The sequence below is a fragment of the Cyprinodon variegatus genome, unplaced genomic scaffold (genome assembly GCF_000732505.1).
Source record: "Cyprinodon variegatus isolate N-32 unplaced genomic scaffold, C_variegatus-1.0 Scaffold43, whole genome shotgun sequence".
NCBI classification, from domain to species: Eukaryota; Metazoa; Chordata; class Actinopteri; order Cyprinodontiformes; family Cyprinodontidae; genus Cyprinodon; species Cyprinodon variegatus.
Window position 1 is genome coordinate 1,829,959 of NW_015150496.1, and position 18,017 is coordinate 1,847,975.

General features: G+C 38.5%; 1 protein-coding gene across 4 annotated transcripts in view; it reads left to right on the plus strand.

Annotated features, from left to right (window-relative positions):
• zbtb16 (zinc finger and BTB domain containing 16) overlaps positions 1 to 18,017 on the plus strand; it is a 211,063-nt gene that overhangs the window by 110,149 nt on the left and 82,897 nt on the right. For all 4 annotated transcript variants that reach the window (XM_015370194.1, XM_015370195.1, XM_015370196.1 and 1 more), the window contains one exon: positions 16,264 to 16,350. In XM_015370194.1, the coding sequence (XP_015225680.1) occupies positions 16,264 to 16,350 (87 nt within the window). The remainder of the gene's footprint in view (positions 1 to 16,263; positions 16,351 to 18,017) is intronic.

Below are 18,017 nucleotides of genomic sequence, written 5' to 3' on the forward strand. Positions count from 1 at the left end.
TATTGTACACTGCTTAATTAGACTCACTTCCTGAGCGGAGCTCCATTCTCAGGGTTTAAGCTGACTCAAATTTCCCCTGAGAATGGAGCTCCGCTCAGGAAGTGAGTCTAATTAAGCAGTGTACAATAGCCTATCTTTTTCCAAAACAGTCACAATCTAAGGGGTTGTGATCATTTTTATTTACATTTTAAGATATAAATGAAGCACAAAATTGTAAATTACCCTTTTAAATACTTAAAATGAATGCAAAAATAGTATTACTCCCTCTACTTCAATGCATGTCTAAAAGTGGACATTTTTAGTTGATCTATAAACCTTATATGGTAATGTTTTAATCTAGGGGCCGTAAAACCCTTTGAGATGAAACAAGTGACTAAGTTTAGTTATAGTGCTTTCAAGCATCATCACTTCTGTTGTAAATATTTTGAAATCTAACTCCGCCTGTAGAGGAGTTTAATATGGCTGACACAAAAACCTTCAATCTAGAGAATACTACCTTCCTACCATTTTTCTTTATCTGGTGTAGAATATTTCCTTGCATCTTATTTAACCCCAATTCCCTTATACGAAAATCTCTGAGGGAAGAAAATGCCATAAGAAAATATACCATAGTTCCTGGAAAAACTTCTTTGAATGAAAATGAATCATAAGAAATGTTCTTAAAGGATCCCTTTGCACTCCAGTGGAATTTATGTTTTATTAATCTGAATCTCTGCTAGTTTCTCTGGCTGCTTTCCTCTATCCTCATTTGCTCCCAAGTTGTGTGACTCAGACTTTCCTGAGCTCACAGTCTCTTCCGCACTCGGTTAACCAAGGTTCAGTTGCCAAGTTTGATTGTTCCCTCATCAAAGATTAACAACCAGGTGCGACCTGATGCACCTAAACCAAGTAATCAGGTTATACTCGCTAGAGTTGACACTGATTTTTGAATAGCGAATGAAGCTGATATGATACTGAGAAAACCAATAAGTGAAAAACAAATTGCCCACTCTTTAGAAGTATGATGGCTACCTCACTAACACAAGTCTTTGCTATGCTGTTAAGCCAATTATTACTCCCTTTAGACATTGTATTGGTCATTGTAAAATAATATTAATATCATCAATAAAATTAATTTAAGGTGTCAGACCTGAAAATCCTGTTCCCTCTCTGAGAATCCGGAATGCCCTGTCTGAATTGTCTTCATATTTGATATACATCTAGTACATTATAGTGCATCAATATCATTTTTCACCAATAAGAGAGGATGATAATCTGCATCACACTTGGAAAAATCACATTTGCACTACCAACGTGGCAGATTTTTTATCCTATAATCTCTTTAAATAGAACACATCTCGATGTTCTTCTGCATTTTGCACCATATTTGTTCATTTTGCACTGCACTGGACCTTTCCATATCAATGCCTCTTTCACTATGACTTTTAAACTGGTTTCTTTTCTCCTTCACTGTTTACATTCTTGATCATTGCTGCACTTTATAAATTTAGATGTACTTATTTGACAGGAACAGTGTACATTAATAAGCGTTTCTGCAAATGCACCAGAATCAGCCAAAAGGATATTTTTCATCTGTTGTCACTGGACAGGTCTTAAAATCGTCTACCTAAAAACACAACAGTAAGAATTTTACAGTGAAACATACAAATATTAAAAGAAATAAAAACTCCTCAAAGCTTGTTTAAAATACAGAATTAATGTTTCATTTTATATATATATATATATACATACACAGCAGCATGGTTTGTTAATGGACGACATTCAACTAATGCTTACATGACTGATATGTTATCAGCCTGTTTTTTTAGATGCTTTTTGAAAATGGTCATGTTCATTTCACTGTTGTAGGCCGTATGCATCAAAATTTCGTTTACTCTGTGTATACAAAATGACAAAGTTTGTCTAAGTCTAAAGCTTATTTAAGCCCCATTAAACTTTCAACATGACCTAACATCACTGACTTAATATTCCGTCTCATCAAAGGTGCTTTCCATTTTCCTTTGAAGTCAGAAATCCAGCCTTGAAATAATGTTACCCTGAAAGTAGATTATTTTCCACTTATAAATAGAAGCAGTGGGATTTCTTTATTTTTGCAGCCATGCTAACTATGATTGACTTTAAAATCCACTTGGGTTATTTTTCCCTGTATTTTGTGCATTTAACTCTAGGTACACATAAATGACTAGAGGTTCTACACCACTACACAACTGATGACTGATTTAGTCAGATACAAGGAATCACAAATGCAATTGCCAACAGACGCTGTGTTGCAAAGGTGCTCTTTTAAAACATAACAATTTTATACATTCAGAGAGGCTTTTGCAGGTTTATTTTTTCTGTGCTTTGCACAGCAATTTCTGATTTTCTCGCTGAAAGGTGTTATACAAATAAAATCTTACTGATTTTGATGGACCACTTTGAGATTACCTATAGTTTGGGCTTTGGAACATGGTGTATTATCCTGCTATCAGCCATCTGAGGATGGGTACACTCTTTTTACAAAGAGATGATCAGGAAAAATAACTCTCACAGGTTGTGGAGTTTAAACAATGTAGGATAACCCAAAATATAACCACACAACTGCTATACAAAAACTCTAACACCTGGCTGAACTGTACATACAAGGGATGATTGATTTGTGTTTCTAAAGCCGAGCTTAGACTGTACGATTTTTTAATTTTTTTTGCCCTTTTCGGGCCAATTCTTCTGTTGTGCCAGAATTTTTTCGATTGGGCCGACTTTTAGCCTGATCGTGCTTCCTGCCTCGTGTATTATACAGGGGGTAACAAGGGGCGATTGTCCTCTCACGACCACCTACTGATCAGGAATCCTTAGTGAGTCCGACATGTGATTTTTAGACGTACAGTGTGAGCAGGTGGATCGCATCAGGGCGTCATTTCGCACAGTGTGAGAACATGAATAGTGAGCTGTGAACTTTCAAACCCTGCGCTTTCGTTGTACAGTTTGAGTTGTATCTTCGTGCAACGATTAAAAATATTGCACATTTTATGCCCGGGTTAAGTTGAGCGTTAAAGGTATACTATGCAACCGGTGATTTTCCAGCGAGGCTCCCCCCAGAGGGCGAAAGTAAAAGTGCACTGCCGTAAATATGGAGCCTTGCAGCCTTCTTTTTCTTTTAGCTCTCGCCATTCGGAAAAAGCTTACCCGATGTTTACCCGTGTACGACTCCTCTCTCTGTCCAGAGCCCTTTTCCTCTTTGTTGCCTGCTCCGACATGGGCTTTCGCTGTTTTCTCGCTGGTTCCGCCATGATAACTGCACAAATATCGCCACTGCGCTAGCAACGAGCATGCCTTTCACTGGGGGCGTGTAGCAGTTCTCGCCGTAAAGCAAGACCAACTCTTGCAATGCACGAGACTTCTGAGCCTGTGGGTGCGGGCCGAGGGCTCCTGCAATTGCAAGTACGGTATTTCCCCTACAGACCACCAGGGCGGCCGAGAAAACCTTTGTTCGACCTGAAATTACTAATTTAATCATCCAAAACGTTATGGAACACATTAATTAACTGAAAAATGTTGCATAGTATGCCTTTAAAGCATAAATCAAGACCAACTGGACAAGTTTAACGACAAGAAGCTATTTCCTTCTTGATCAGCTTTGTTGAGCCTCTGCAAGTAGGATCATCGGACTGTTTGCGAAATACTCAGTCCAGCATGTCTGGCTAAAATAATCATACATTTAACGTTGCTTGAACTTTCTTCTCCATAATAGGAAAGACTTTATCAAGTCTTTTGACATTTAGAGGCATTGAGCTGCTGCAATTTGGCCAACATTTGAGTCATAAGCAAGTTACCCAGGTATATCTGATAAACTGCCTGTCTATAAAAAGAAGACACAGTGAGTGAGTCATTAAGGAACATGTTGGATACATTTTATAATTAACATGTTTATTGTGTGAATTTAGCCCTGATACAACAAAGCTTTCTGATATCTGGCCTTTTTTTCACTTTCTTTCTGAACGACTTTATCTCAGCTAAAAATGTACCTACTAAGTTGCTTGCCATTATAAGGATGCGGCTGTCAGAGGATTACCTGCCTTTGCCTTCTTGAATATAAATCCCTCTAAGTTGCCACAAAGACCTGTGTCACAACGTGTTCGCTACGTCTTATTTTAAACGTAGCCGTCGTCTGCCTGTGTGAGTATGTCTGTTCAGGGAGGGTTTTATTATTTTGAAAGGCGGTCTGGCGCTGGCCCAGACTTGATAAATAAAAAATAGAGGAGGGAAAAAAAATCATGCCGGGAGGAAGGCGGCACACACCTACTCCACCACAGGGTACAGGCAGTACCAGGGCCCTGTCCTCTCCAGTTGGCAGCCTGTGTGCTGCTGTACCGCTGATAAGAAGCTGGTGTAAATAAAACTGTACGGCAGAGCACGACATAGCGCTGAAGGTGGAGCGCAGGAGGGCAGGAGAGAGAGAAAAAGCATGACGTGTCTGCACTCGTTGTTCTGACGGCATACTGTGTCTGCGTTTGTTCTCAGGGGTCTGTGTTTTTTGATATCTGAATGTGGAACAGATTTACTTTTAGATGCAGTGAATGTGGATATTTCTTTGTCGTGTAGGATTTGTTTTTGGCTTATTTTGCTATGATGATTTTTTTATTATTACAAAATATGTTGTTTTGATGCCTGTGAGATTGGGTCTGCGGATGTCCTCAGCACTGTTTAAGTGCTGTAGATCTGTGTGTGTGAGGATAGGGGGGAGGGTAGTTTGTCTGTGTGTGTTTAGGGGTTTTTTTTGTTGCTGTTTTTTGGTACTGAGAGTACTTCCTTACATAAGCCAGTTATGTAGGCTCAGTGAACAGCCAGGCTGTGTTTTCGTTGTAACTGCGCTTGTCTGCCTGAGACACACACTCACATTCTGTCTCACTAAACCGCCGATCTCTCCTCTGCCCTGTTTAAGCTGTTAAAAACCACTGAGTGTAATATTGGTCAGCCATTGACAGATGCACTGTAATTAGCCTTTTTATTTTCCCATTTAGCCCCCTTTCCTCTGACTCCCGAGGACAGATCGTTCAGCCACTTTCTGTAGAAATATGTCCTCCCTTCCAAGCATCAAGAGCCACAAATTACCTGGAAATGGATAAATTCAAAAGATTTAATTATTAATAATTATGTCAATGCTTAAACACATTTATCAAATGCACAATAGGTGAATATTGAAAGGACTAATTCGTCTGTGGTTAAAGAAGCTAAAGCTTCATATGAGAGGATTTTTTTTTTTAGAGGTTACAGGAAAAGACAGTTGAAGTTGAGGGTGGTTCAATCCAACAGTTTAATGTCTTGGAAAAGAAAAACTGGTCTATCTGGATGTTTGGTTTAAGGGGGAGTTCAGATATCAATATAGTCATCGTCTCCTGAACAGAGAAGGCCTAATAGGAGGACTTCAGGGTACAATCAGGTGCATCATCATGGTGGTAATCCCGCGCAGAAAAAAGCCTCCTGATCCCAGACCCCCGGATGCCATCGAAAATTCCACATCTTTGCAACGGCTCTAGCTACTCCAATGCTTTCTCTACATTTTGTTTAAATAACTAAATATTGTGCTTAAAAATATTAGTTTTTAAAGCAAAGGTGAACTGATATTTATGATATATCTATCCTGTATTATTTTTGCTGACAAAATGTATTTTCTACGGAGCCCCTAAAGGGACATGGAGGGGAAAAAAAGAACTTTTGCGAGATCCCGCAATAGTTTTGCGAGATCTCGCAATAGTGTTGTGAGATCCCCCAATAGTTTTGCGGGATCTCGCAGAAGTATTGCGGGATCTCGCAGAAGTATTGCGGGATCTCGCAAAAGGTTATTTTTTGCGAGATCCCGCAATAGTTTTGCGAGATCTCGCAATAGTGTTGTGAGATCCCGCAATAGTTTTGCGAGATCTCGCAGAAGTATTGCGGGATCTCGCAAAAGTATTGCGGGATCTCGCAGAAGTATTGCGGGATCTCGCAAAAGGTTATTTTTTGCGAGATCTCGCAAAAGTTTTGCGGGATCTCCCAAAAGTTTATTTTTTCCCTCCATGTACCTTTAAGGGCTCCGTAATTTTCAATAAACTTTTGGAAAAAAAAATCATTCAGGAAAAAAAAGACACCACTGACATATAGTGGAGGAAGTTCTTCTTCCTGGTGGATCATTAAAATAAGTGGTCCTCCTAATTGTCAATCATTCTGTTGATGTGTTTAGGTAAGGCTGTCCTACGTGCTCGTCCCCAATTTTACTTACTATTGAGTCTGACATAGTGGAAAAATTGCAAATCTTCTTTTTTGGAGAGTAAGCTTGTATGAGCGATGCAAACAGCAACTTTTAAACAGAGCGTGCACAAGGAGAAATGGGCTTATGCATGCTCTCGCAAGCGTTTAATAGACGTTCCCTCTCTGTAGCGGGTACAGAGTTATGCATGTGCATTTTTTATTTTTTTTTAAGTGGAGGGTGGGTCTTTTGAAAAATTCGCAAAGATCCTCCACAATACCTTTAAGCTAAAAAAAAACCACAACCGTTACCATGACTCTCACATGAATACACAACTCCAACATATCCAACCCTTCCATAAACATATGCACAAATGGCAACAAGGAAATAAACAATTATTTGTGTCGACCCAGTTTTGTTTTTATAGGATCTATATGGATTGTTAAAAAAATTACTAAATCACCTGATATTGTTGTTAATGGTTGTATATATCGTGCACCAATAAATGAAACTATGAACACTTGTTGCCGGGAAAGTTAGCAGAAATCCCAAAATACTGATATATCACAGCAACTGGCAATCATGCAGCCTAACTAAATCCTTGTATAGTGCAAAAAAAATGTACTTACTTATTTTATTCTTATTAATACATTTTAGCCTCTCTTTTGATATTTAATTCTAATTAATCATACCATTGCAGACATCATACATGGGTCTAAATAGCACCAATCTTTTTTCCTGACAGGTGATTCCTTAGATTGTCTTCCACCAGTTATGATTATGGAGGTAAATACCTTGTAGTTACCCCATGTTCAGCTGCAGTATTTTTTTTTAAAGCTTGGTTACCATATTTCTCTCAGATAAATTTGATATCCCATGATCAATATATGATTTATTTTAATAAATTGCAACATTCCTTAATGTCTTCTTCTTTTGTTCATCCGTGCGTCTAAGACGTATTTCAATAAGATTCTACACGTTGTCACACCCTCCAATGTGTTCAGGACTGTTGACTCTTTATTTTTACCCATCCTTGCAAAAGATTTTTTGCATAACTTTGTGGTTTCCGCTAAAACATTGCATGTTTAGTTCTGTTTTTGTATTTGTTATTTTGCAAGTTAAACACATTTAATGGTGTAAATATTTTTACAAAAAAAATAAAAAATGGAGGGGGGGGCAAAAAAGCTTTGGTTGTTGAAGGAGAAACACATTTTCCTTAATCTGCAATGCAGGACGAAATGTTTAATTCTCATGTCAACATGGTGACCTACTTTTTGTGTGTTGCTGTGAACAAAGACTGGCTCTGTAACTCTGATGTTTAATTCTGCATCGTTTGTCTTTGATGAAAGATTCTGTTTGGACTGTGACTCCCTCGAGGGGGGGGGGCATCTGTTGCAAACTAAGCATATATTGTTGACTCTACCTATGGAAGAGATGCAACTGGGATGGAGAAGTCTGAAAGTGTGCATACAGTGACAAAAAATATTTGGTCTTTGAGAAGGGGTGCGGAAAAGCATGGCTACCCCCTTCCTCTTCCCCCGTCCGATACTAACAAGGCCTCTTTTTGTCTCTGACGTATTATTCTGAATGACAAAGCTTCTGAATGGCGGCATTATGAGCTCACACTGCTGAAGAGGATGATATGAGTCTGATAACTGAGACATATACCCATGGTACCTTTTCTATTTCATCTCTTTTTTTGTCATTTTTTAATCAATTCCTTTTAAATGAAATTATTTTTAAACAATAAATATACATAAAATGAGGGATACGGACCGGAACATCCACTGCATTTAAATTGAGACCCAAAGGCTACACAAAGTAAATTCATAAATTAATCAGTTTGTAAAAAAATATGGGAAAAAAATGACGGAAAGTTTTTCTTATTCAAACATAACTTAGATCTTTTATTGTATTGTATAAAGTTGTTAGAATTATTTAAAAATGTTGTTGTAATGGCCTTATGGTTATTTGTGATGAGACATTTGACTGGAATAAGCATGTGGACAAATAAAGCCATTGCAATGCGGTGCAGGGAAGTTACAGAATGAGCGCTTATTGTGTCAGGGGGAAATTGCAGTCAAGTGAATGCACCATCACTCGCTTGTGAGGCTTTGTGCTGCTGCTCATTCCTCCTTGTTCTTGTGGCAAAGTGCTGCCGCTGCCGTTAGCTTAAAATAAATCAGAGCCAACAATCTCTTTTTTTGTTGTTGGAAAGTGTGACAAAAATGAATCTACAAGGAGCATGGGTTAAAAAAAAAAAAAAAAGAGAGCAACATTCGTTTGAAATCGTTTTAGCTTAGATTTTAGGTTTGTATGCCTTTAAACAATTTTGCTTTATAGCATTTTAGGTTTCAAGGTTGTTTTTTTTACCCTGTTTAAAGAAAATCTAGCTTTTTGGAGCATAATCTGGTGTAAATTAAACTGTCGCTCCATTTTTGTCGTGGGAGTCAATTAGAAAGTACGACAAAGACAACTTTCTCATGTTTTATATATGTTTCTGTGGTTTTTTCCTATTGTTCATTGCACTTTGAGTTAGGCTACGTATGTAAAGTACACTATGAATAATATTTTGTAATACCATTTTTTTTTTTTTATAATTATTATTATTATTATCCAACTTCACGGCTTCATCCATCTTTGATGGCCACTCTGATCCTGCAAGTGGCAATCTGCCCATTTTATTTGGCGGATTTCAACTTATTAAATGTGCAAAATAAATAAATTGTGTACAATTTAACTTACCTTATCCCTTTAAAGCCCGATCCAAGAATAAAACAAAACAGAAAATTACTTTTTTTTTGGTTTGAAGTCCTTATTTGGCCTTTTGACAAAATATGTAAAAAGAAAAAACAGAAATACATTTTTGATATTAATAATTTATTACTATGCGATAAGTCAAGATTATTTTTTGTGTAGTCTTCTACTGGCTGTTATCAGGTATATCTGATTGTGTACAATAGGATTTTGAGCAAAGTTTTTACCATTAAATTATGCAAAAGGTGTCAGACGCAAAACATTTCAGAAACTGTATGTATCAAATATGATACATTTGGCATTATAGGGTTATCTGGGGTCTTTGAAAAGATTGAAATTTGGAGTTCTTTAAATTGAGGTTACCCCCCAGAGATGATGATTAAATTAAAATGTATTTGTTGAAAGTATTTGCTTTCCTGTAATTTTTTTATGTAAAACTTGAGGCAGGATAAATAAGATCAGTTAATTGAATTTGGTTGTTAAAAAATAATTTTAGATTTTTAAGCATATTGCCCAACTATAGCAAATGGTGCATTTCTTTTAAATGAATTGTAGTTTTTCATATTTTACTAAAAGGAAGTGCAAGTTTGATGAAACATGCCAGAGGTGTCGGAAGCTCTTCAGATGGGGAACCCTGTAACTGTCCATCTTTTTCACAACTTTCACATTTTTTTTCTTCATTAAAGTAATTTGTCTTGCTTTGAATTGTGGGAGAAGTGTTAAAAGCCCTCTTTCAGCCAGCTGACTGGTGGCTGCAGCATTATGAAAGGAATTGGCGGTGTTATGCTTTGATCCATACATCTGGAGAAAACTCTTGTGACTTGGGGACTTCTTTGTTGAACCTTTTTAGGTACATGTTAGCAAATGTTTATCAGTTTTAACAAACCTAATTTGCAAAATTGAAACATAGCTTCATGGTATCACCAACCCATGCACGTTCTCTATACTGTAATTACAATCATGATAATAAATGACTGAAAATATGAAGTCTCTGTCTTCTATTACATAGATAACCATCTCAGTCTGCAGCTCCAGAAACTAATCTGACTAAATAATGTCAAGAATATGGGCCTATATTTAAAAAAGGAGTTCTTTGTCATAACATGTAAGACAGTACCAACTGTTGGAAGTTTCCTCTCTCCTTTCCCTTTGCATGTCTTTATGAAATAACTGAGTTGTGCTGCAACAGCAGTTGTGCAACATTTCAAAGGGGGAAGCGAAAAGGGAAGCGCCATCAGTTGCATGTGGCACCTGATCGCCACACCATATCCCCCTCCTCCAAAAGCACACGCTAACTCAACAGTAGTTGTGTAATTATTTTTTTGTCCTATGTCAGCTAAGAGCTAAATCTGGGGGTGAGTCAGTGGTTCCTCCAGTAGCGACAAAGACCCCTTATTTTTGCTTATTGAGATACTTTCCTGTTGTTGTTTTTTTTCTTTTGGAATTGTATTCTCTCAGCATTTAATCTCTTTCAGAGCATCTTTCTATGTTTTGTGTTATAAAACAGTGAAACTTAATTTGGACTCCATTTTGACTCTGCAGGCATGTATATCATTTAGACCATATATAACAAGACAAACAGCATGACTCCCCCATTACCCTGGTTGCCCTCCCTTTCTAAGCTAACAAGTTCTCCGTCTTGTGATCAAAGGGGCCTTAAGATTTATCCCTTTAATTTGGCACTGAAAATGGCTGATGGAGTCTATTACCAGGCAGAGGGGCCCCTCTGTTAGCACTTAGCCGGCTAACCGGAGCGACGGGCATCTGGCTGGGTGGCTGCCTGGCGGTGTGCACCCCGACTTCTTGAGCTCCTGCCTCTCCTCCCCTTTTTTGCCCTGCAGTGACCTCACGCAGCTCCTTTCTCCTTGAAGCAAGGCACCATGCAGGCATTTCCCCCTAACCCAATAATTTATGTGCTTGTGCCACAAACAGGGGCGTGCTCTGCACTAAAATCCCATCCCTGGCCCATTTAGCACACTTCTCTTGGCCTCCCAGAAGACTGGTTATGGTGCTCAATCACTGTCTGAAAGTCACAGTTATTACTTCTAACCATGCAAGTGTTAATCTAACTGACACTCTGTTGTTGTTACTCACTGCAGAGGGAAGTTATTAAAACATTTACTGTTTTTTTTCTTTAAAAAAGGGCACTAAGACAGTCCTGCAGCTATTTCAACAAAGACAACATCTTTTTTGGCAACATTTGATCCAGGTCAGCAAATCCCAATATCAATGGAAAGTTTTGGCTATACGTTTTGTGTTGAAAAACTAAAATTCTAAGCGAAATTTCCTCTTAGTTTTGATTGTTTCTTATTAATGCTAATTGCAACAAGACATTAAGACAAGTATATCATCAAAGGAACTGTGATCCTACTAGTCAGTTGGCATATAGTTTTCATTGTATGCATGTGCAGTATATGCACTCATTTGGTGAAACCTTCTTTTGCATACATTCTTGTGTAAGTTCGGTGTAGCATGGTGATCATTTGCTTTTGCTGATGTGCTTTATTTTCATTTCCCCCAACCTTTCATTAAAAACCCAGAACACACTCCTCTTACAATCAGATTCTGTGCATATAGCTCTGTATCCTCACTGTGGATGGAGCTGATGACTGTGTGCCAATTGTCATGTCAGCACTTTTCTAAGGATTGTGTAGCCATAACATACATTTTCAGTTAAAATTGCACAATGTGCTCTATAATAGTAATCACTGCAAGATTAATGTGTGAAAGATCACACTTGCAAAGGAATGTTTTGTTGCAGTGTTTGGATTCTTGCTCTGGATCAGGGTAAGAGGTTAACTCGCAGCTTAAGCTAATACCTCAGTTAACAGTTTAACTTCAACAGTCAAGGCTTTTCTGAACAAATAGGTTTTTAACTTTGACTGGAAAGAACTCAGGCTTTCAGCACTTTTAGGGAGTTTGTTCCTTTTAAATGGAGCATACAAAATAAATGCTGCTTCTCCATGTTTGGTTCTAGTTCTGGCTGGAACTAGAAGACCTGACTGGTCTGGTAGCTTGATACACTGACAACAAATCTGTTATGTATTGAGGTTCTGATCCATTCAGTGGTTCATAGACTAACGGAAGGATTTTAAAGTCTATTCTCTGAGCTACAGGGAGCCAGTGGAAGCAATTCAGAGCCGGGCTGATGTGTTCTACTTTCTTACTTCTAGTGAAAACACGGGCAGCAGCATTACAGATCAGCTGTAGCTGTCTGATGGATTTTATATGCAAACCTATGAAGACACTGTTTCAGTAATTAACCTGATAAAGATACATACATTAAATACTTTTTTTAGCTCCCGCTTGAACATTAGTCCTTTAATCCTGGAGATGTTCTTCAGGTGATAAAAGGCTGACTTAGTAACAGCCTTTTTGTGCCCTTAAAGTTTCAGATCATTACACCAACATTTCGGCCATAATCAGTGTTGATCAGCTGTGTGCTAATCTGGATCTCTCCTCTTTTCTTCCGAACATTATTTCCTCATTTTTGTTGTTTTTCAGTTGTAGAAAATGATGGAGCACCCATACATTGATCTGCTCTACGCATCTAGCCAATGCACTGATGGGTTCATAGTCACCTGGTGACATTGTGATGTAAAGCTGTGTGTCGTCTGCATAGTTATGTTAACTGATCTGGTTGTTTGCCAAGGAGAGCATATAGATATTGAATAGGAGGGGCCCCAGAAAGGGGCCTTGAGGAACACCGCATGTGACATTTCTGGTCCCTAATTTAAAGTTCCCTATTGACACATAAAGTTATTGAAGTAAACAGATGAATCACATCCCTCTGCTCGAAATGAAAACTGAATATCTAAAATTATTCAACTTTTTAATAAGTTAGTGATGAGCTGCTCTGGATAATTGCTCTCAATAACGAAAGGTCATGAATAGTTGACCTACATTGTGTATTTACTTTGATGTAATCCATCAGTTTGATGGGACAGAGGTGAAGTTGCTCTCCTGTGGTCGTAAAAGTGTCCCACTTGTTTTCTACAAGGGCAGTCGATGGAATCGGATCAATATATGGAAAGAGTCCAGTGAACTTTTATCCAAGTAGCTGCAGCTCCTGGAAGGTAAAAAAAATAGACATACAGCAATGATGAATCAGATGTTTCAGCAGCAACAAAGGCAGGTAGTGATGAAAGCAAATATGGCACTATAACGATGAAGCGATGAGGGAATCCGTCTCTATATCTGTGTTTCTTTCCTCCAAAGGTTAAGTGGATGCTTTTGCCAAGCTAATTCAACCATATGCTCATCTGTGCAGTTGACACTAGCTCACTCTGCAAAGGGTCCCTTTTGAACATGCAGCCAAACCCAATTTTTCTCCACAGCTCAGCATTTAAAAAAGAACTTTCCAAAACTGTAATGCATGCTGTGATATTGCGGATTAATCCGGGATTTTCAAGCTTTTTAGGTTGCATTACAGTGGCTCATGATCTAGTCACAATCACATGTGCACCATCCCGTCTTTTGCATAACTTGTTGCATAATGGCCGTGCCGGCTGGCACACTTTGTCATGTTACAGTGCGTGTCGTTTCTGCTTTTGGTGGAGCTTATTACAGTACAAGCCGTTCCCCAATGTCACCGCGGTTACAAAACCACACCAGTACATCTCTCTCCTACTTATTTTCTCTCTGTCATCTAAGAATTGGCTTCCTGTTTTCATTTCGTACTCTGTCTCTCTTTCTCTCTCTCCCCTTTGTGGAGGTGTCGTAACCCAGGAGGCCGAGCCAAGAGCAAACCAAGGTCTAGTCGGGGGGAGATAGCTCTATGCTTGTAGTGGAAACACACACACACACAACATCCAGATGTAAAAAAATAAAATAAAACTGTATGTTTGCGTTTGTTTGATGTGTGATGTGTATGGCATGTATGGAGCTCGTTGCCAAGCCATAAAAAGTCATTTGTCTCAGTTTGATCTGATGTGCCCTTCAGCAGCGCCCTGCATGGGTGTATATGTGGGCCTCCTGTTTCTTCTTTTATTGTTGTTTAGTTTATATAAAGTAAGCTGTGCGATGGCTGCGCACCCTTATATTCTTTCATAAACAGAAGCAACGGGTTGTTGAACATAGTAGGAAAGTTGCCAGATATTATTTTGAACGTGCTTAGAGGTAAGCAGTGAAGATGTTACTTGAAACATTTTTGATTTACTATATGAAGGGAGATTAAAACGTCTGTATAGACCGACTTTTTATACCATTATTATAAAGACCTTATGATGTCAAACATGGCATTAAATTTACATGCAAATTGAGACATTAGGAGATTATAAGATACCTGAAATATTGGGATCATGACATAAAGGAGATAAATATGGGGCAATGATGGAAGAAATCTTGAGATTGAGGTGGCGGTCCACCTTCTAGAACAACCCTAAATATACAACCAGAGATGCAAGATAATTAGTGATGCACTGATTAACTGGCCAGCTGGGCAATTGGCCCAGATTTCCTTCATTTTAGTTGATTGGCTTTTGGCTCAATCTTACAGCCAATAAACCAACCTTATCTACCTCTGCAAAGATCTGAAAATAAGCCACTTTCCTTGTTTTATATTTGAGTACATTACCTCCTGATATGTTCACAAGTCATTTTTTGCAAGTCCAAGTCAAGTCTCGAGTCTTGAGAGCTCAAGTCCAAGTCAAGTCTCAAGTCTTTAGAGCTCAAGTCCGAGTCAAGTTTCAAGTCTTTAGAGCTGAAGTCCAAGTCAAGTCTCAAGTCTTTAGAGCTGAAGTCCAAGTCAAGTCTCAAGTCTTTAGAGCTGAAGTCCAAGTCAAGTCTCAAGTCTTGAGAGCTCAAGTCCAAGTCAAGTTTCAAGTCTTTAGAGCTCAAGTCAAGTCTCACGTCTTGAGAGCTCAAGTCCAAGTCAAGTTTCAAGTCTTTAGAGCTCAAGTCAAGTTTCAAGTCTTTAGAGCTCAAGTCCAAGTCAAGTCTCAAGTCTTGAGAGCTCAAGTCCAAATCAAGTCTTAAGTCTAGAGTAGGCCTGTTCCAATATTAAATTAATCGCACAATAAATTCTAATCACTCGATTAGCTTGCTTGTTTCTCCTTGTGTTTTCATCTCCTTCACTGAGACGGTATAGCTTAAAGGTCGCTATTATATCTATGGAATGATCATTATCTTGAACTGGTAAATGAAAAATACATGCTTATATGTCATGTAGCGTTGTCACGTAGCGTCAGTGACGTCAGTGCTACATGACTGACAGCCCCTCTGCCGTTTTTTGTTTTTTTTAAACCTCTGCTGTGTGCGGATAAGGCGAGCGGCGATCAGTCAAGTTAGTAAAACAAAAAACACTTACGGAAATCGCGAGTCTCGGTCGAGTCTGAAGTCCTTCAAATGCAAGTCTAAGTCGAGTCTGAAGTCATTAAATATGCCACTTAAGTGCGACTCGAGTACGAGTCACAAACTCGAGTCCCCACCTCTGCCTCCTGTGCAGTTAAAAATAATTATTGCTTTACATAACAAGTTTGTAAATATTGAAGGTATATTGTGAGCTTATAAACATTTACCTTCAGCTGTAGAAAATAAAAATAAAACGATATCTGTGAGTATCAGCAGATCATGATCATCCAGATAACTCTAATCTATGCCTGCCATAAATACTGGTTGGGATCAAATCAGAGGAGAGTATCTGTTCTACTCTGCATAGCTGAGCAATATGTAAGCATGCAGAAGCGAATAGTACTCTTGTCTACATTTAGGTTAATGCTTAATCATCTTTATCAGGCTACTTCTGTTGTTGCTTTTAGAGCGTGTGCAGAAGAAACAGCTTTTCAGAACTCGTGTCTCAGGAAAGAGACGCCCACTGATAAAATGTACATATTCATGAAGTCCGAGTCTGACCAGTCTGAGGGCGGATAGAGGGATTTATCAAATTAATGACAAAGCATCCAATAAACAGTCAAATGTAAAATCAACTCCCTAAAAGTATAAGTTTTTTAAAGCAAGTTATCAAAACAGAATGCAGATTCTCTGACAGATTAAGTAGCGAGTTAACATGTAGAGCTTATGTAAAGCAAACAAGCTCTTATCCTGAATTAAGTATATTTTGTTTTTGGATTTCTTCTGCCAAACTACACATATATCAGCCTCAACAGACAGACATGGTTCCTTATTAATCCGCATCTGCTTATGCAGTTTGTTCGCATAAATTGCAAAGGTTATTATTGGTATTTTTATGTAAAAAAAATGTGAAGAAAAAACTGAAGTTACCTATATATTTTTGAATGTTATGCTCCAGATTTTTAATTTTGAAATGCTCACTTATTTTCCTCCTTTTTCTTGCCGTCCAGCCGGAGAGAAGGCCATCGTCTGTGACCAGTGTGGTGCCCAGTTCCAGACTGAGGAATCCCTGGAGGCTCACCGGCAGATCCACACTGGTATGTAGGATATCAGACATGCTGTAAGGTAGACGTATTATCACGGCTCCTGGACTGTGTTTCAAATAAGCAAAAAAAAAAAGAAATCTTCATAAATTAGGATACATGTTTACTACGTGAAGCTGTGATGTTTTTGGCTCATCCACCCTTCTGCAATCAACCTCTTTCTGACTAACCGCTGCCATGATTGACAGACAGATCGCATCATCTCGGATTAGTCCCACTCGTCCTAAGTCAAGACAGACCCAACACTAATCAACAAGCTGAGAAAACTTGGCAGGCCGACGTTGTTTATCAGCTCTCGGCTCCGAACACAGGAAGACGAGAACGATCTAGGTGCCAAGATGTAAATAGGAAGAAGTAAATCCCTGTTCAGCAGATGTGTGGTTGGACCGGAGTGGTTTTTTATTACTGCTGACGAACTGCTTTAATTTTAAGAGTTGAATGTGTCAAATCTTTGCGGTAGATGTCCAGAGATTTGGGACTGTTTTAGATCTACCATGTAAAGAAGTGATAAAAAAACGTAGAAACACACATCATTTATATAGAAGACTCTTATATAGACTAACTTTCCAATTTTGGCCCTATCTTTTTATACTTTCTAATACCTGCAATTGGGTGTGTGGTCTTTTGTGCTTGAGGTTAGATGGGAATAATTTAGATCCTGATGAGGTCTAAGATCATTTATAGATCAAAGCTCTTTAACTGAGCTCCTTTTCAGTCTGAATATCCGCGTTTCAACATCCTTTCTCTTTATTTCCACTCTGTCACAAGAGGACTTATAAACCGCTCGCAGCTGCAATACATCTGAAAAAAAAATGTCCCCTCAGATGTACTTTACAAGAAAAATTAGGTTTTAGAATCATTTTAAAGCTTATGAAAAACGGCCTGTGCATTTGCATGTAAAGTAAGAGGAAAATTACTTACACATGACAGTTGGAGCATTAATATTCGTATATCAAAGATATGCAGACAAATGCAGCTCTCACGGAGGGAAAATATGAAACCCTAAATATTTATAAGTGTCAAAAAAAAAAATCTTATTCATTAGAGGCGTTGTAATTAATTGAAACTGATCACATTTCTATCAGATAAAATATGTTGACAGGTTTTTTTTTTCAAAATAAACACGTTTTCTATACAGCAAAATCATTAAGTAGACATTAACGTCAACACTTATGCCATGTTAGCTGTTTTGGCTCTGAATATTTTAGTGTGCCTTTTTTCTTTCTTTCTTTCTTTAGCCCTAACGTCCGCATTTGCAGCAACATGTTTTGCATTTAGGCAATGGCGATGCTTAAACTGCCGCAGTACCCTTCATGCGGTGCACTTTTTGCAGCTGGAGTGTCAATTAATGTTGCCAGTAGTGTAGAAACAATCTCTTATTACAGGCGCTAATTTCTGTCAGCCATGTTTTCTGTCATTATAATCAGAATGAAGCAGTTAAATTTGCTATCCATCCATCCAGCAAGAAGGTTCCGGGTTCAAATCCCGGCCCAGGATTGCATGGAGTTTGCGTGTTCTCCCTGAGCGTGCATGGGTTCCGGGTACTCCGGCTTCCTCCCACAGTCCAAAAACATGACTATTGGGTTCTCTAATATTCTTCTTATGTATAAGTGTGTGTGTGAATGTTTGTTTGCCCTGTTTGTCACTGTGTTGCCCTGCGA